Here is an 18708-nt window from a genome sequence, read left to right as displayed (position 1 = left end):
GGTCTCATTCATTTACTGAGATATATTTACAAGTACCTAAACATAGACATGAAGAAACATTTGGGGTAAAAATTCATTGGTAGAATACTACACACACGTGGACTAACCCATCGCGCCGATACGCCAGATCCTAAGGGAAATGCATTCGAAAAACTCGCCCAACTGGGCACCCATCAACACCGAACAAAGATTTTGGCCGAAGACCGGCAGTGGTATCTTGAATCGCAATGGCAGGGAAAGAGTAGAAGGACAAAATAAGAAGAAAACGCAAGAATAGATGACGAGCAATTGGACGATGTGTCGAGAGCAACTGGAGTTTGATCCAGATGTAGGATGGAGAAAAGAGAAGGCGCATGCCCCAGGGAGGTCGAAGGCGTGCACACGCTAGGGGAAGGGGTCGAACATACCTGTTTTTTTGGTTAGTAGTTGAATGAGACACCGCGTCGTGGTCTAGGTCGTTGCTGGCAAGTATGATTATTAGTATGGCGAAGGGTCATGAGTCACGTGGAACGAGCCATCGAGGGTTAGACTCGCTGGACACCAGACATGACAAATGAGAGAGATTGCAGAAAGGGCTCCAGGAGAAGAAGGAAAAAGTGTGAACGTGGTTTACGAAGAGCGACGACGCTTGGTGTCAACGGTGGTTTCCACCAGGTCCCAGTCTTCTTCATCCTCGCGAGACCGTTTGGCGGAGGAATTTTGGTTGGTTTGGGGGTCTGTCAAGGAAGGGTCTGTGCCAACCAGCTCTCCAGCCTCCGATTCTTCAAAATGGGTGTCATAGTCGCCAAAATGATTCTCATCAAACTCATGGTCATCGGCACCCTCGTCATCAGCTTCAACATGAGCGTCGAGTTCATCCTCTGGCTCGTCGTAGTCTATGCCCTCGAAGTGATCAAGAGCATCGTTCTCTGTATCTCTCTGGGGAGTCTGCATCAGGTCTACAGCAATTCCAAGTAAATCATGTGCAGGCTCTGGCGTTTGCTCCTTCTTGTCAGAGGTGTCATGCAAGCCACTGTCAAGCGGCACCGCCGGCTGGTCATGAGAAGGGTGGGTGGGATCCCGTAGGAGAATTTCCGAGACAACTTCATCTGTCGGTGGGGCATCTAACTCATCTGTGTCCTCTTCATCAAGAACAGACGCCTGATCAGCTGGTCCTTGTGCATTAACATCAGCATTTTCACTGCCAGTGATATCTTTTTGGAAAGCTTCTGAATCATCGACTGAGCGGATGTCTTCATGCTCGTAGTATTCCTCAGCTCCCAGGCCATCGTTCTCAGGGTCCTCTGCGTAATAGTTCTCGTCGTCGTTTTGATCTGTATCGGCATCTGCAGCAACGTCCAGAGGGACATGCTGGGTATGCTCTTTGATCTCGCTTGCGCCTGGCAATGCAGCTACCGTGGCAGTGGAATCACTCTGCCGGTCCTCAGAATCATAGTGCTCTTCGTTCGTATCACCATGGCCATGATCGTATTCTTGATCTTGGTCGCTTTCGAGATGGCGAGACTCATCAAAGTGGTCTGACTCTTTGTTCTCGGGCTGGGCTAGATGAGATTCAGACTCAGGTGCAGCCTCGGCACTTCGCCCACTAGAGGCAGGCCGATCCTCATCCTGCGCATGGACAATCCCTGGCTGGGCGTCAGGGACAACTTCGGGCTGGACCTGAGACTGTTCACTATCTAGTGCCTGCTCTTTTCCGACTTCTGGAGCCGTTTGCGATTCCGTGATTGAAAGCTCTTTTTGGGCCTCATTGGTGTAGTAGACCTCGTCTTCATGTTCCTCAGCCCCATGAGCACCAAGATCCTCGGAACCTGCCTCGGCTTCATCATATTCATCCCATGACTGAAGTTCGGAATGAAGTTCGGAAAGTGTCTTGCCCTCAATTGCGGCGTCATTGAGATCTGCGAGCTCAGCCGGGAAAGCACGCTTGGTGCTAAGTGTAAGGTAAAGTGCGTCCGGCTCGGTAGTGCCATCGTTGCGACAAAGTCTAAGATAAAGATCTAGGATCTGATGTAAGGTTACTTGGGATGTATGGAATGAGTCCTAATACGATGAGTCAGTAAACTGTCCGGTGGGGGATAATTGAGGGAGTGCTGACCTCTGTTATTTGGATACCAAGGGTGTCAATATCGATGACCAAGACTTCATTGCCTGCCATGGTCTTTTGAAGCACCTGGCGCAGAGCCTTGAATATTTCGCCAATGTCTTCATAAGCTAAAGCTTCGTCTTCAACAAAGAATGTATCCGCCAAGTCTCCCTCAAGGGGAGGGAACAGAGCGATCTCGCAGTCTTGGTAAAGGATTTTGACTGGGTGAAGAGGTTCATCTATGTATGTGACCTGTTGGAGAGATTCATCCGCATCCTCAACCTCCTGATTTCCCTCAGACACAGGCTGCATTTCCGGGCGCGCAGTGTCATCAACATGTGAATCTTTGGCGGAATGTTTGGGTTGACTGGTCTTCGGGTCCTCGTTGGAAAGTTGCGTTACCTGAGCCTCCGACACAGAAGATTGTGATATCTCGTTAGTCTCTTCACTAATCTCTGCCTTTTCATTATGGCCGCCAGCTTCGGGACTGGTGACATTTTCGGATGGTTCCTCAGCAAGGTCATCCGCAGCCCTGCCCGGCTGGGCCTGAGTGGCGGCGTCTCCATCACCGGAAGTATGAGCTTCGTCTTGAACTGGAGCATGTTCCACAGAGCCCCCTGAGCCTTGAGGTGCTGCTTCGAGAGGTTCCACGGGTGTGACTGTGGAATTCTCCTTAATGGGGCTGGCAGCGTCTTCATTGCTGCCAGCAGGTTGAAGATGAATGACGGGGGCGTCAATATCGACTTCTTCGGCCTGATCAGGTTCAATCATTTCCTCTTCGTATGGCTCTTCATCGAATTGCACGTCAATATCATTGTCTTCATCAACGTAGTTGTCAGCGTCGATCATCGAGCCTTCGGAGGGTTCGGCCATGTCGGCATCGTAGATCGCGTCATTGTTAACTTCGTTAGGCTGAGAGGTATGTGTAAATTCATCTGCGCCCATCATGTCACTGTCCATGTTCGAGACATGGTCCTCCATGAGGTCGATGTCGATATCAAAATCGTCAGCCTGCCCTTGGTAGGGCGAGGCCATCTCCATAGAATCCCCCGTAGCTGGGATTTCCATTACGGTGTATGCGCTCAAAGGCGCGGTTGTCATAACAAGACACGTAAAGACGTGGTCTGGGGGTCGTAGGTAGTATTGGAAAGTTCAGCAATGATGTTCCATGAAAAGGGTGGAAATGATGGTTGAAAGTGAAAGAAAAAAGAATTCTCAGCAATACGCAGAGCAAAATGCTACGAGTAATAACACGAGAAAGGATGAAGTGAGTGATGGTGGAGTGTATTCAACGCGTAGGAAAAAGATGAAGTGAAGAGAAAGTGTCTGGTGACGACTAAGCGAAAGGAATGCACGGGCCAACCGCCGCCGAAGTGAACAGAGTAGCTCCCTACCGCTGCCAACCATCAACACCAGGGTGTACGCTTCTAGTCAACCCTACGCTTCTCTATCCGTTTCTATACTCTTTTCTTTAATCGCTCTTTTATTGTCGTTTCTGTGCCCTTTTTGTGCTGTTTTTCGCCATGGTAAGCCCTTGTTCAGTCCTATTCGCGGGGGGAATTGGACTAATCAACACACAACAGGTCGTTCTCGCAGCGTCGATATGCACCCGCGGAGGTAAAGCGGTCCTCTCGCGCCAGTTTCGAGAGATCTCTCGGTCCCGAATTGAAGCCCTTCTCGCCTCCTTCCCCAAGCTGGCGGACTCCGGAACCCAGCATACCACCGTCGAGCAAGACAACGTGCGCTTCGTGTACCAGCCATTGGACGAGTTGTATATCGTGCTGATCACCAACCGTCAATCGAACATCCTCCAAGACATCGACAGTCTCCATCTCTTTGCGCAAGTCACCACCAGCATCTGCAAGAGCCTAGACGAGCGGGAGATTCTTCGCAATGCCTTTGAGCTCCTGAGTGCGTTCGATGAATTGGTAACTATGGGATACCGGGAGAATCTTTCTCTCTCTCAGATCAAGACCTTCCTGGAAATGGAGAGTCATGAGGAGAGAATTCAGGAAATCATTGAGCGGGTATGTTGTAGAATCACCGGCGAGGTTAGTTCACGGCTGACATACATTGATAGAACAAAGAGCTGGAGGCCAGCGAGGAGCGCAAGAGGAAGGCGAAGCAGCTGGAAATGCAACGCAAAGAGGCTGCTCGCACAGGTCGCGCCGCCGCCCCAAGAACTCCATCCTACCCCGTCTACACACCCCCAACGCGCCCCTCCGTGCCTGACACCTATGATTCATACGAGGCCGAGAAGAAACAGACATTTGCCAAGTACGTTTGGTTGATTCCCGATTTATCTAACTGTTGCGAAACTGCTGCTGACTGCGTGATAACTAGGCCCATTCCCACTCGCGGCAAGGGCATGCAACTGGGCAAGAAATCAAAGGCAACGGATATCTACGAGAAGGTCCGGGGTGATATGGGCCCCGAAGTCGAAGAGGAGAGCCCATTGGTGGCTCCACAAGCTTCGGCTCCTGTACACGACATTCCCTCAGCCCGCGAGTCTCTCAATGTGGACCGGGAGCCCATTCAACTCACAATCGCCGAGACCATCTCAGCCACCCTTACTCGGGAAGGAGCCTTGAAGTCTTTCGAGGTCAAGGGTGACATGCAGCTCCGTATCAGTGATCCCTCACTCACCAAACTCCGACTCGACTGCCAGGCTATTCCCACACATGGCGCACAGTTCCGCACCCACCCTAATGTCGACAAAGCTCTCTTCACCAACTCTTCCGTGATCCAACTGAAGGATACTACCAAGCGCTTCCCCGCCAACAACTCCATCGGGGTCCTCCGGTGGCGTGTTGCCAGCTCGGCGGACAATACCGACATTCTCCCCATCACATTCACCGTTTGGGTAAACAAGGGCTCTGACTCCACCACCGTGACCGTGGAGTATGAGCTCACCGGCGAAGATAGTCTCCGCGATGTGGTCGTCACTATCCCATATGGCACGGCAGAACCTGCCGTATCTAGCTTTGATGCAGTCTACGAGGTCTCCGGGGACAGTCTGGACTGGAACTTGGGCACTGTTGACGAGTCAAACGCCTCTGGCAGCTTTGAGTTCGAGGCGATTGATGCTGATGAGAATGAATTCTTCCCGATGAGTGTCCGCTTCGCCAAGACCAAGCCTTTCGTGGATGTCGACATCAACGGTGTTTCCCTACTGGACATGGAGGGTGAGGGTGTTGCGTTCTCAAAGGATGTTCGAAGTGTTGCGGAGAACTACCTCATTGAGTAAAAATGGGCTTGGACTACTGTATAGAGTTCCTAATGATGTTCGGATTGTGTTCTTTAATTTCCAAGATCGTGTTAAGCCAATTCCTTTCCATTTTTCTTACAATAATATAACCTCCATACTCTGTAGTATATTTCCAGTTAAGCCTGGGAGACATCGAGGCCTGACAAACAAGGCCATTAGGCCCGTATTAAATACAATCATCCGAACGTAATGGAACGTCAGGATTATAGACTCGCAAATTAGCTCAATATGTCCAAGTCGGGAGGACGGTGGTGAGAATTGCCGTCAAGCTTTTCCCCCTTCGGGCTTATCCATCCACTTTCCGAATGAGGTGTCCTGGCCTGAATGTCAACCAGGGACGAACCAACCTCAAATGCCGGTGCCGCCACAGTCTAACGTCAGATTGACTTCGAAGCCCTGGGTCTGGGCCATCTAGATATTATTTACTGTTTTACTATTTTACTATTCTACTATTTACTGCTGATTCACTTCCATATCCCGAAGATGGCTCAAGACTGCCGCAGTTCAACGCGGTTCATGGGCTTGAACACACAACAAATCCAGAGTTTCAAGAACAGCCCTGGGAATATGAGCATTGCTCTGGTCGAAGCTCTGTTTGGATCCTATCTCACGATCCTTGGTCACTTCATCGGAGTCCAGAGCTAGTCGGTACTAACAACCGAAAGCTGACCCTGAGACAGATTCATGGTTAAACCAATAACTCCTCTCTCTGGAGTAATCAGATGTAAGCCCACAATAGGCATGTTTGGTTGATGGCAAATAGTGTGATCAATAACCAGAAGAAGGTATTTTGCTCATGAAAACGTTGGACTTTTGCCCCATGCCCTACGAGGAGACTGAGGCAAAACTCGCCAGCTATTCCTTATCTGGCGGGTGGCCAATGGTGTGCGTTTACTCATTACCCTAAACGAGCATTGGATGTCATCACAGTATCGACTTGACCAGCTCACGATTCCCAACGGTGCCCTAAACCCGAACCCTTTTTTGACCCCCTTCTTTCCCCGGTCTATGCTTCTCACGGGTCAAATCCTGGGGTGTTTTATAAAATCCAATGAACCTTCCTTCTTGTCTCACGTTATATTAAACTATTTGACTTGACACATGTCACGGCAGCCATTGCTGATATTGTCATTTCAATATATATCAGAAGCTCCTTGGGACCTATACACATTGTCCAAACTCAATTTACTCAAGTAAGTAAAGCATGAAGCTCTCGTAGTTAGGAATTTCCACTGACATTTAGTCAACAGCTTCATTATATTGTTTCGTGGTTCACAATGAGTAATATTCCATTTCCCTCGTGGAATGATCAGAGCCTCTTCAAATTATCGTGCGCTGATGCAGACACGTGTAATCAGTTATCCAGTGTGGTAAGTGTGAAATCATGATCATTCCAAGAAGTATTATCTGATAAAGCATCTCTAGGATAACCCGGTTCCTCACCTCCAACGAGGTGAATCTGGAGTGGGCACCAAGAAGATGGCCATCCCGCGACTGGCGGAGGGAGCCGAATCTACTGCCTTCACCTCCCCTGGTAGGTTCCATCGTCGACACGTTCGTCGAGCATGCGAGTCGTGCAGACAACGGAAGACGAAATGCACCGGAGACAAATCCGGATGCCGCAATTGCCGAGAGGCCGGAATCATCTGCTGTTATACCGATGGCAAAAGGGAGAAGTCCAAACGGTACGAGCCAATGTAGATTGTGCACTGGCGTTGTTGCAAAAGCTGACGTCTACAACTAACTGAAATAAAGACAGTTGGCAAGCTTGTCCGCAAAGGTGCAGGCATATGAAGATGTCATTAGCAAGCTGAGCAATCGTTTTGGCGTGTCTGATGAGCAACTCGTGAACATTGCCCTGGCAGCGGTATGAAGCTTGACCATCCGATAACTATGTTATCTATGTTATCTAATACCAACCAGGAATCAGCACCTGACTTGGAATTCAACCCAGAGGCGTGCCTTTCAGCAGCTGGAGAACGAAGAATTTCATGGCATACGGGTTCTGAGCCACCCCCCCTCCCGAGCATCATCCATTAGTCCCCTGGAGGCCGGCGACCAAACAGAGGAGGACTTCAATAGAGACGAAACTGCCCGAGCAACGGGCTTCATTGGGAAAAGCTCTGAGATTACTTGGCTCCAAAGGCTTAGCAAAGAGGTCAACAGTGAATGTGAGGCCTGGCCTGCAACTCTTCCCAAAACAGATGACGATAGCGGTCTGCCCTCTCCAACTCTGACGCCTCGACCGGAGAATCCAAGCGAACCTTGGGTAGTGGCTTCCAACTATTACCTTGATGACCTGGACATTCCAACTGCAGATCAAAGTGATATGTATGGAGTCCCATCGCGGGAGATGGCAGGCAAAATGCTCAATGCCTATCTGACTTCCGTGCATCCTTCCTTCCCAATAATTGGGGTTTCAACCTTCGTCCCCCAGTTCCAGGTCTTTTTTAGTCAACCATCCCTCAAGCCAGGAAACAAGTGGCTCGCTATACTCAACTTGATCTTTGCCATTGCGGCTAAATATGGCCAACTGACGAACTCGGACTGGAAGGAAGAAGATGACGACCACCAAATGTACTTCTCAAGGGCGCGCGCCTTGAGCTTGGAAGATCAAATTCTCCATCATCCTGATCTACAGCAGTTGCAAGTTGAGGGGCTTACTTCATTCTATCTGATTGCATCCGGACATATCAATCGGTAAGTTGACGGCCTGTATATCCTGGTATTATATACTCACGGAGATGGTCTATGCAGGGCCTGGAAACTTTCCGGAAGTGCAGTTCGAGGAGCGCTGGCTCTTGGTTTGCATTTGCGCAACGTTGGTGCGAGCATATCGGACACCTCCAAGGAGATACGCTATCGGGTGTGGTGGTCATTATATACATTGGACCATCTACTTACTATTATGACTGGGCGTCCCTCGTGTATCATTGACAGCTCCTGCACTACACCAATGCCTGTTCCTTTTGATGAGAGTGATTTCCAAAAGGACGAGGTGACTCGCCTGATAGGCACAGCTACACTCCGTACATTTAACGGTTCCGAGCGGGTACCCACCAACAACAGCACAGAGGACCTAGAATCAACGGCTGATTCTGATTCAAACGAGGGCGAGACAAAAATGAGCCGAGCAGAGTATCTCAAGAGTCTTCCGCCTTGCACTTCGCTTTACTTCCTGCAGTTGGCCTCTTTGACTAGCATTTCGAAGCGGATGACTGTGAAACTCTACAGTCCCGAAGCGTTGCAGTCCCCATGGGCAAGCACCGAGTTTACCATCAAGAGCCTGATGCTTGAGATTGATTCATGGTTCATGAATCTCCCTGCTGCATACGACTTTACCTCGACACAGACATCCCAATGCCCCATTAGCCAGCGAATGGGCCTCGCCTTTCTGTTCTACAGCACCAAAATCGGAATTACCCGGCCGTGTCTCTGTCGTTTGGATCAATCCCCTTCCGAGGAAGACAAGACTTACGAGTTCTGCAACAAAACCGCGGCAGAATGTGTTGAGGCTGCATGCCACATGCTTACACTATTCCCGGATACCCCAGACGCAGTACTGCTATACCGCATGTCACCATGGTGGTGCACATTACATTACCTGATGCAGGCAGTCACTGTTCTGCTGCTCGAGCTGGCATTCAGGGCCCAGCACGTCCCCGAGAAAGCGACGATGGTCTCCAAAGCTGCAAAGAAAGCCCTGGACTGGCTGTCGACGCTATCAAAAACCAACATGGCGTCAGAAAGAGCCTGGAAGCTCTGTGACGGATTCCTCCGCCGCTTAGCACCACATATTGGAATCAACGTGAATGATTTCCCTACCACCGAAGAGTCAGACCCCTCTCTTCGAAGTCCCTGATACCACAGACTCCGCTCCAGTGGTAGAAGAGCCAGCAGCGGATGATGTGACATTTGACCCGTCCGCGACTATGCCTGCCGCAGTGGCGATTGACGCTATCTCCGCCGAACTGGACTCAATCACCTGCTCCCCGATGGACCAGTCCAACACTCCTCTCGGTATGCCAGAACCAAACCCTCCTCTCGGCATACCAGAACCCTACGGCCTCGAAGCGCCGGATCTACTCGATCAATTCATCAAACAGGAGAAGGATCTCTCGGGTCGGAGCTCGTATGATGAATGTTTTCCCTATGATCCAGCCACCGGCCAGATCACGGGTTCCTTCTTCCCATCTGGTCCGAATATGGAACTTGATATGGGATATTTCTGGGGTGATCCGGTGTGTTGAACTATTGGCATCTATGCGGATGGATGGGACAACATGGGGAAAAAAGCAAATCAGAATGGACGCAGAATCAAATTGGAAAAAAAAAAAATCTCTGCAGTTATCTGGATTCGGGTTCTTTTCTTCTGTTGCTTCATTTGCATGCCATCAAAAGAAAGAGAAAATCCCACACCTGTCTTCATATAGGCACTATAGAGAAAAGTGATTCTTGTTTCTCTGAACTTCTTCCACTGCATCATTTACAAGTTGCCATTCGATACAGGAGCTCATTACTTTATGGTAGCTGGCTATAAATTGCCTGGTTGATACTTTAATGCTTCATTTCATGTCTATTGGCATCTGAAAAAACATCATCTGGGATACTACACTATTCACTGATAACCTACTTCGGTCACTACAATCCAAGTCCATCGTCCACATATACTCCTTCAATGTTAAGCTTGTCCCAGAACCAGATCATCGAGACCCATGTACTCCCCAAGTCTGGATATCTATGCTGGAGCCAGCCGGAGTCCACCCCTGGATAGAAGTCTAGACCGGTCGAAAGTAATTCTTTTCCTTCTTATTCTCTTGGATCATTCTGTCGTATTTTCGGATTCGCCGCTAGGGAGGCGACGGATTCTGTCATGATGGTTCTTCAGTCACTGTGACGTGAGTACCTGCAAGTCGGAAATCGACTGAACTGGGCAACTGGACATGTGCTCTTCTGTTTGTGTCTCCTCCGTGTCAACATAGGGAGTAGTTGCCACTGAAAAATGTCTTTCGCCTGGGGCCACACATTGATAATATATAGGAACATCTTTTGGCACCTTTTCTGTCCTCAATTGGCGAAAGAGAAGGCCCGGTACTATCTCCACTCGATGACCGGTTCCAGTGTACGAGATGATAGTTCAGTGTTGACTCGCTTATGATCAGGACACAGTCTAAAGCCAACCATTCAGTATCAGTAAGCTTCTAGAGTTTGGGAATGACAAGGTCTATCATTTCTCAGAAATGAAGTAGTCATAATATAGTAGGCTATAGCATGAAGTTGTAAATCGGGCCAGGCTCGTATGCAGGGGCCACTGCGAGGGTTCTAAGATGCATCGATTGGGGTAGAAATATCCTAATTGTTTATATATATGGTGATTGGAACATCAGCCTGAGCCCGCCGCACTCCAATCCCTCCGAGCAGCTGTAAACAACAGCCGTCCGAGTTCTTCTTGGGGTGTGGAACGGGTGACTTGGTTTTTCGACGGTGCCGAAGGGTAGTACACAGCCGTAACTCTCGCAAAAGAGATATCGACAGTGTGTTTCTTGCGCGTGAAGTCTGCCCATCGCGTCCATTTCGATGGTCGAGATGGATCTGAAACGGCGATATCCGAGATCACGGGGGTGATACCAAGGAGTCCGCGGTCATCCCAGACGAATTTCTCGATGCACTCCAAAGCAGGCATAATTCGACGCCGCACGCCGCAGCCGGTGTGAGCTTCGTCGATTGCATAATCAGGATATTGTTTGATAGAGGCGATGACGGCTGTAATATCCGATGGCGGGCCTGGGGGTTGGTCGTTCATAGATTCGCCAGCCATGTGATCACCATCGTTGGGAGCTGAGTCGAAATCCGGGTCTATCAATGTTGATCCTAAAAAGACCGTTCTGGCGCGCATGGAAAAAAATCGGACCATTTGGCCGAGTTGGAAGAGGTCGCATTGGCTAGCATTGTTGAATCCGCCTCGGCATTGGAATTGACGAGATTGAAAAAGCGCATGTGCAGACGCGGTGAAGGCCGCGCCCAACGTTCTGTTCTTTGCTGTGGACCTTGCACTGTCGGTTTCCTCCATACCCCCATAAACTCGAAGAAAATGAGCCTGTAGGTCGGTGATGGTGTTCAAAACATACTGACGTCGACAATAGATCTCCTCTGCAGAAAAGTGATTTAGCTAACGGGAACTGACAGGGGTGCCTCCGGAAACCCACCTTCTAAACCATTTGGTAGATATTTCCAGCGCAGAGACTCTTCTTCGGGAACATCTAGCCCGTTTACCCAGAATCTGGAGCCCACAACCAGCAAGGCATGGGTCATGATTCTAGTGAGTCTTGAATCATTTAGGAAGGCAGATATGAAGATGATCTGTCGAATCCGATCTTCCTTCATGGACAACAGAGCTGCATTAAACCTGGCAAGGAGCGCAGGCTTCGACTTGCCATATAAATATCCAATTCTCTGTAGAACATACTGGACGGCACGAGGAGAATTCATTGAATCGGCAAGATCGATCATTCTTGCAACAAGCGATGTAGATTGTGTCTTCAACTCATTTTCAAACATAGTTCTTTCGGTTTCATCGAAAGAATCAAGGCATAGAATCTTCAAAAATAACTCGATAGCATCTTCTCCGCACATGCTGGTAGAGTGGACGCTGGGAAGTCTGACTGTTGGTAGCGCGTGCTGCAAGGCTGAACCTGGTATTTTGGTTTCATTCCAGGCTAGCTTTTGAGCACTGAATTGCCTTCCCTCGGAGAATTTGGTGGGATCCAGTAGCGCTTGGAAATATGGACTGTGCGAGGTAAGATGCTCGCTTGCCACCTGCCATTTGCGCGTGTTGGATGACGATGGAGAGTCACCGGGAGCGATGTACTCGAGAATCAGGTCCCCATTGGCAGAGATAACTGTGATGGGTAATTTCTCGTTATTCTCTTGGAGATCATTTTGACTAGAAAGCCCACTTTGATGGCCTGCAGTTTTGGCTGGGTTCATGACTGTCGAGTCCCCCCCAAGGTCTCCGTGGTTATGATAGTGAAGCTGTGGCCGCGAAGGAAAACATTGGACGTAAAATAATCAAGGGGATTCTGTCCGAAGAGCTGTGTTATGTACTGTCATAGTAAAGTATTTTTCAGTCTCAGAATGTGCTCGTGAAGATGACAATTGGTGTTCAATGTCAATGAAGTCAACTGTTTGGCACACACTAATCGGATTTCATGGACAGACTTTGTAGAGATAAAAAGATAAGTATTAATGTATAGAGGACACGAGAGAAGACAGAGCAGGATTACAGAGATAAAAGCACTTCACTGTTGATATCCATGCCCACCTCGGCCGTCCAGGGTGGAGCCCGGGCGGGATTCCCACAAAATGACTAATAATAGGCACGTGCAGTAGCCCATCTTTAGCTAACTAGTTAACTAACTATTTATTATGCCTCGGATTTCCAGATAGGATTCATGCGCAAGTTAGGCCAGCGATTTATCTGTTCATCAAATTCATTGGTATATATGTATCAGACACTTTTGGTGAAATACCGACACGAGCGAGGCTTGAGAATATTGGCAGGTCACAAAGTAAAACAAGATGGGTGTATAGCATACATACTCAGTCCAAATTTGCCAACCTTGGAAGATGAGGATCAAAACTCGCTACTGGCCAGCTAGTATGCAGAACAAGCGCTCTCTGTGTGACATCATACAATAATGACCACTGGAATGTGCATGATTTTGGGGCCCGCCGGTGTTCCCTTCCCAGAACCGGTGGCTTCACGCTCTTGTCGGTTCTGTTCCCGAAGATCCACCGCTTGCCTGACTATATAGTATAGGTATTGCGCAGTGTATGAAGTTTCAGTGTCAGCACCGGATGGTGTAATTCCATCAGGCTTGAAGGTCGGATCAAACTCAAAGCCGAGGCTAAGAGTGGGTGATACAAGAGAGAATACACCAAGCGATCTTCGATGTTCGTTGAGGTAAGGCGAGGTAGCGAGTTTGGCAGCGTCGATGCCTACTTGGGCACTCCCGTTGCCATCGAATAAAGCCAATTCAAAAATATCGTTCCCTCGGTGATTCACGAAAAAGGGCTCGCTCGTTGCGAATCCGATGACAAAGTCGGAGTTGGCACACGCGGCGATTATCGTACTCTGGCGGAATTCGGGGTAAATGCAGTTTCAATGGTGCTGGGCAGACAGAGTGCAACGCTGCGGGCCAGTTGCGGGGGAACTGGGACACCGTCATCTGCGTGAAGGTGTACGTGCGGAGTCACAGACTCGGTCGTGACCGAGATGGTTGACGATTTCCGTAATACCGATCCCGTATTATTCGGACTAAATTCTTTCCAGCCGTTGCTTGTTTCCGTGGAGGGTGTGATGATTTCCAATTCCTCGCCCGACGAGTAGTTATTTATCTCGGCAGAGATCTCGGTTTGGATTGTCTTTGCGGTGGTTGCAACTGCCTCGCGGGCCGCCAATCTCAAGGTTGGGATCAGTATATCATTTTCTTGTTGGTCCACTGGAGCTGCGGGGGCCCAAGAGGTGGCCAGATTGGACCATGTTGCCGTTCTCAATGGGCCACTGGTGTAAGACTTCTTGATCAAGTCTGCCAGAGCCTGCCTTGTTTCCAACGGGGCATCTGCTCTGCCCATGAAATTTACTAGAGGGTTCAGAATCTTGCTTCCTTCCCACAATAGAAATCTATGTTTCCTGGACAAATACTGAAGTTGTTCGATGGTGTCGCTGGACCAGTCATCGATGACATCGGCTGGAATTTGTAGTATGGCGATGTACGGGCCGATATCTGCGGCCAGCCGCAGGAGTGAAGCTGAATCGATGTGATTGACAGAGGCGTGGGCGACGACTGGCTGCCCATAAGGAAGGGTCTTTTTGGTAGCGGCTAATGTCTGTAGGTAGGCCAGAATCGGGTTCTCGGGGCACCAGTCCCCGGCGGTCGACATTGTGGGCTAGCTGTGGAGAAGGGAGAGTGAGCGTAGAAGGGTATAATCGTATGGGGAAAAGAAAGAGAAAATTACAAGTACAAAAGAGATGAGAAAAGAGAAGTTAGAGAATGTGGGAAGGAAGAGGGGCTGGAATCTCCACTACTAACTAGTGCGATGTCTAATCCCTGCTTCAAATTGGAATTCACCATGCAGAGACTGATAAATAACCCATAATAGCGTTCTAAGTTATCGTTCCGGCCATAGCCCCGCGTGCCGCGTAGGATAACACTAAACTCTCAGTGGAGCCCTAGGCCGAGAGCCGGGCGCATACAGAGATTGTCTCACACAGAATCTTAAGTACGGAGCAGGTACTCGATATGTACTAGTATATTGTACTTTGTATAGATGCTAGGGTGGCCTTTGGCCAACTTAACAGATCTTTCCCTCTGGAAGATCTCGGGGTTTGTTTTGACCCTAAGGAGTCAGACTTTCTGTTCCTGTCAGGCTGAGGTTATGGGGCTCGTCTCATTTAACGGAGTTAATATGGGGTCTGCCGATTTTCGTGTTTATATTAAACCGATCGACCGGGTGGCAAACAAGAAACCAGTCTGATAAATGGGCCCCCAAACTTAGGAATCAGGAAGGATTGCTGAGAAACCCGTCGAAGGAGCTAGCAGCTTAGGCTATTGAGCGGTTTAGCAGTCTAACCTGATAAATCTAACCTGTTTGGGTATAGTTGGCCTATCTATTCCCATTTCGGTATAGCCTATGTGATGGATGGCTTTCACTAACTATATTTGGCTAGCCAGAACTAATCTGGAACAGTCGAAGTACCTACAACTACGGAGTATGTTTCTAACATTGAAGGTTGTACTTGGCTACCTTTGGCTATCAAGTACAAAATGTATGGACATGCTACATTTATCGATGGTGAATACTACCTTACCTCTAATGCTCATTTCTAGTCACACTTCCTTTTCATGCTCAGTCGCTGGCTCCACCCCGGGCCAGCATGACCTTCATTATCTAAGGGAGACTACTCCAATAGCATTGATTTTTCTTCCCTTTGTCAAGCAAGATCTCTTACAATAAAATGGGTTCTCATGCAGTGTTTCTCGGCTATCGTTTTCCTCATTCTGATGGCTTTGCCAGTCGTCCTTTTGATACGCGCTCTCTTCGTGGTCTGTTTCTTAGCCCACAGCTACATTACATTGGTAACTTCTTGGCGGTAGATGGTCACTATTTTTAGCCAAATTTTAAAAAATCGTATCTCCCTAGTTATTCTTCGTGTATACAAAAAATGCCTATGAGTATCAAAGTCCTTGGGATCACTGGATTTCAACCACATTCCGAATCAAGTTAAAATAAGATGCCACGCTTGTAGGCGGCCCCTCCGACAGTTGCACTCACATTCAATTGAGAATACTTGGACTAAGCAATATCAGGCTGCTAGGAGAAAGCAGAGGCAGTGCTAAACTTTTGATACATCTCATCCAATTACCAAACTTCTACTTCAGCGCAACCATTTATTCTTACCTAGGTACGGAATATGTACCCTACAATCCTTTGTCTTTTTTTAATCAAATATCAACATCCCAAGGCACCTTCACTCGACTCTCTGCCTTTTGACTATAGGGAAGAAAGGCCATTTAATCTTGAATAGGGTCGGATGTGACTATTCAACTGATTTCGCTGCTTTTTCTTCTTCACATATGATAGATCAGAATGCTTCAGTTTTTGGTCTATTTGCTTCAGTTTTTGGTCTATTTTTTTTTCTTGATTGCATCTTGCTACTCCATATCCTCTCTTACATGGCAGGATTGGATTGAACAATGAACACTGTCCATTGTTTGATAATTGTGGCTTCATGTCTTGTTTTCATTTGCAAGTCGTATCAACGCAACTCCTGCTTTTTATAACCACCATATTGTCCATCTGCTGGCCAGTGCACTCAGTCGCCCTGGGTATGAAAACAGCGCCGACAAGGAAGGCAAATAGAACACTGGGCAATCGTTAGAGGGTAACTAATGATGGAGCTTACCTACCTAGGTACTTACCTAGGAGGTAGGTACCTGCTTAGCAGCTGAGCTAAGCCTGGACCGCGATTTCCTCCCGGCCTCGGGAGGTTCCTCAGCGCTTCGTCAATGCGGCTAAGATATGAAAGCCCCACCGAGATGGAATCAGTTAAATACGGAGTTATGTACATACCTAGGTAACTACATCCATAGCCTGGTATTCTGCACATTTGATCTCTAATTAAATATGAAGTTATTACCCTGTACATACATCAATCCAAATCCGATGTGGACCCGTGTTTAAACTCGTGGCCTGATCCAATTGTAAGTCGACGATTCGAAATTTTCCAAGGCTCCGGGAGCGGGCGGATCCCTGGCTCTCGTCTTTTGGTGTCACGCCACGCCTCCCCTGATTAATTCTTATTATTGCCGCCTCGCCTTTCGGATTTCCATCTCCTATCCTACCCCCCCCCCTATTTTCCCTATATTGTCTCTCTACCACCTTTCCGCCATGCCTGGGAGAGTTCTGCCCACGTTTACCTCCGCCGAAGTCCAATCTCACAAGACCGCCAAGTCATGCTACATCACCTTGGGGCCTAATGTTTACGATGTCACCGATTTCCTCAACGCGCATCCCGGTGGTGGCGATCTGATCCTAGAGTATGCCGGCCAGGATGTGACAGACATCCTCAAGGACGAGATTTCCCACGAACACAGCGATTCAGCCTATGAGATTTTGGACGAGTACCACATTGGGTTTGTATCCGATGTCTCTGCGCCTGGCAAAACTACCACCACGACACCGACAACTGCCATCGAGACGGTGACTGAAACCAAGTCTGGTCCTGTTTTCGCAAACACTGGAATGTCGCGGGCGGAGGATCTGTCGATTGACACCGACTACACCCAGGACTTCAAGACCCATAAGTTCCTGGACTTGAACAAGCCGCTTCTGATGCAGCTGTGGAACAGCAACTTCTCCAAGGAGTTCTACTTGGAGCAGATTCATCGGCCTCGCCACTACCGGGGAGGGGAGTCCGCTCCTCTCTTCGGCAACTTCCTGGAACCTCTCAGCAAAACTGCATGGTACGTCGTGCCAAGTATCTGGTTACCATGTGTTGCCTATGGAATGACGGTGGGCGCTACCGGCCTGGGTAGCCCCGCCGCAGCTGCCTCCTACTTCGCCGGCGGCCTGTGTCTCTGGACTCTGATTGAGTATGTGATGCACCGGTTCCTCTTCCACATTGACCACTGGCTTCCGGACAACCGTGTCGGTCTTACCCTGCACTTCCTGCTTCACGGTATCCACCATTATCTCCCGATGGACAAATATCGTCTTGTTATGCCACCGACACTATTCGTGTTCCTAGCTGCTCCTTTCTGGAAGCTGGCACATGCGGTCTTCTACTACAACTGGTACGCGGCTTTGTCGGTATTCTGTGGCGGCATCTTCGGGTATATTTGCTATGATCTCACCCATTACTTCCTGCACCACCGCAAGTAAGTTGAATATATCTCTGATACAATGAATCTACGCTAACATCGATTTAGCCTCCCGTCGTACTACAAGGAGCTCAAGAAGTACCACCTCCAGCACCATTTTGCCGATTTCGAGAACGGTTTTGGCGTGACTAGTCGATTCTGGGATCGGGTCTTCGGCACCGAGCTAGTGTCCCCGGCCCCAAAGGGCGCAAAGGCCCAGTGAGCACAACGAATCCAAGCATTAACACAGGGCTGTCACTGGTCCTCAAGTCACGATTTAACGCCGAGTACGATCAAGACACTAGTCTTCGGTACTCTTCAAGTACATTGGCTACTGTGGAGTTTCTGGTTGGTCTCACGGGTCTACTTTTTGTACAGTAGACTTCGTCATGTCATCTCTTGTGGTGCTAGATGCAAGGGGGAGTTGATTATTTTTTTAACAAGCACCACTTATCAGTGTATATGACCCTTAATCATAATGCAAGAAAACATTATCTATATCTACATACTGCCTACTCCTGCTAGACGTCGCTACAATCACTTATATGAACTTTTGTCTACTCACGCATAGGAATTTGTCACTATTATAAATATAGAGATGATCTGAAAGAAATATCAACCCTTTCAAAGCCCTCGGGTAGACCGGGGAATGAGGTTGTACATAGCAAGCTATCTGATGTCCGGAGTACGTATGTATGTATCCAATATTATTTTAAGGTTGTCCAGGTCGGGTCCCTCTGGCAGAATCATCTTACCCACAAGGCGGCGAAAAAAAAAAACCTCGCACGTGATCTTACAGCTCACCGCCCGAGCGCTTTTGGCGTCGCGACCACCCAAAGTAATTATAAAACTATATCAACACTCAGTGCTCTAAATACGTTCCTCCTCGAACCTTGTCGCGTTTCTCGTGACTTGCAAGAAAGACCCGGAAAACG

General features: G+C 48.7%; 6 protein-coding genes across 6 annotated transcripts; 3 read left to right on the top strand and 3 right to left on the bottom strand.

The window, feature by feature from the left end:
• Nucleotides 1-609: 609 nt before the first annotated feature.
• N7519_001324 (uncharacterized protein) lies at nucleotides 610-3184 on the bottom strand (the record flags this gene model as incomplete). Its single annotated transcript, XM_057288102.1, has 2 exons — nucleotides 610-2040; nucleotides 2096-3184. 2 exons carry the CDS (start codon nucleotides 3182-3184, stop codon nucleotides 610-612), a joined length of 2520 nt encoding a protein of 839 aa, XP_057154185.1.
• A 422-nt stretch (nucleotides 3185-3606) lies between these two features.
• N7519_001323 (coatomer subunit delta) lies at nucleotides 3607-5330 on the top strand (the record flags this gene model as incomplete). The annotated part of the gene is made up of 4 exons (XM_057288101.1): nucleotides 3607-3609; nucleotides 3667-4110; nucleotides 4164-4360; nucleotides 4427-5330. 4 exons carry the CDS (start codon nucleotides 3607-3609, stop codon nucleotides 5328-5330), a joined length of 1548 nt encoding a protein of 515 aa, XP_057154184.1.
• A 1298-nt stretch (nucleotides 5331-6628) lies between these two features.
• Nucleotides 6629-9601, top strand: N7519_001322 (CeGAL family transcription factor; the record flags this gene model as incomplete). Its single annotated transcript, XM_057288100.1, has 6 exons — nucleotides 6629-6721; nucleotides 6777-7036; nucleotides 7107-7218; nucleotides 7282-8051; nucleotides 8109-9205; nucleotides 9234-9601. The coding sequence occupies 6 exons, from the start codon at nucleotides 6629-6631 to the stop codon at nucleotides 9599-9601; spliced, it is 2700 nt and encodes an 899-aa protein (XP_057154183.1).
• A 1133-nt stretch (nucleotides 9602-10734) lies between these two features.
• On the bottom strand, nucleotides 10735-12338 carry N7519_001321 (uncharacterized protein; the record flags this gene model as incomplete). Its single annotated transcript, XM_057288099.1, has 2 exons — nucleotides 10735-11501; nucleotides 11558-12338. The coding sequence occupies 2 exons, from the start codon at nucleotides 12336-12338 to the stop codon at nucleotides 10735-10737; spliced, it is 1548 nt and encodes a 515-aa protein (XP_057154182.1).
• A 700-nt stretch (nucleotides 12339-13038) lies between these two features.
• N7519_001320 (uncharacterized protein) lies at nucleotides 13039-14294 on the bottom strand (the record flags this gene model as incomplete). Its single annotated transcript, XM_057288098.1, has 2 exons — nucleotides 13039-13485; nucleotides 13542-14294. The coding sequence occupies 2 exons, from the start codon at nucleotides 14292-14294 to the stop codon at nucleotides 13039-13041; spliced, it is 1200 nt and encodes a 399-aa protein (XP_057154181.1).
• A 2508-nt stretch (nucleotides 14295-16802) lies between these two features.
• Nucleotides 16803-17996, top strand: N7519_001319 (fatty acid alpha-hydroxylase; the record flags this gene model as incomplete). Its single annotated transcript, XM_057288097.1, has 2 exons — nucleotides 16803-17791; nucleotides 17843-17996. 2 exons carry the CDS (start codon nucleotides 16803-16805, stop codon nucleotides 17994-17996), a joined length of 1143 nt encoding a protein of 380 aa, XP_057154180.1.
• Between the last annotated feature and the right edge of the window lie 712 nt (nucleotides 17997-18708).

The sequence above is a fragment of the Penicillium mononematosum genome (assembly GCF_028829835.1).
Source record: "Penicillium mononematosum strain IBT 11891 chromosome Unknown utg000001l:1.0-4488741.0:1.0-4491989.0, whole genome shotgun sequence".
NCBI classification, from domain to species: domain Eukaryota; kingdom Fungi; phylum Ascomycota; class Eurotiomycetes; order Eurotiales; family Aspergillaceae; genus Penicillium; species Penicillium mononematosum.
This window is presented reverse-complemented; position numbering and strand designations above follow the sequence as displayed.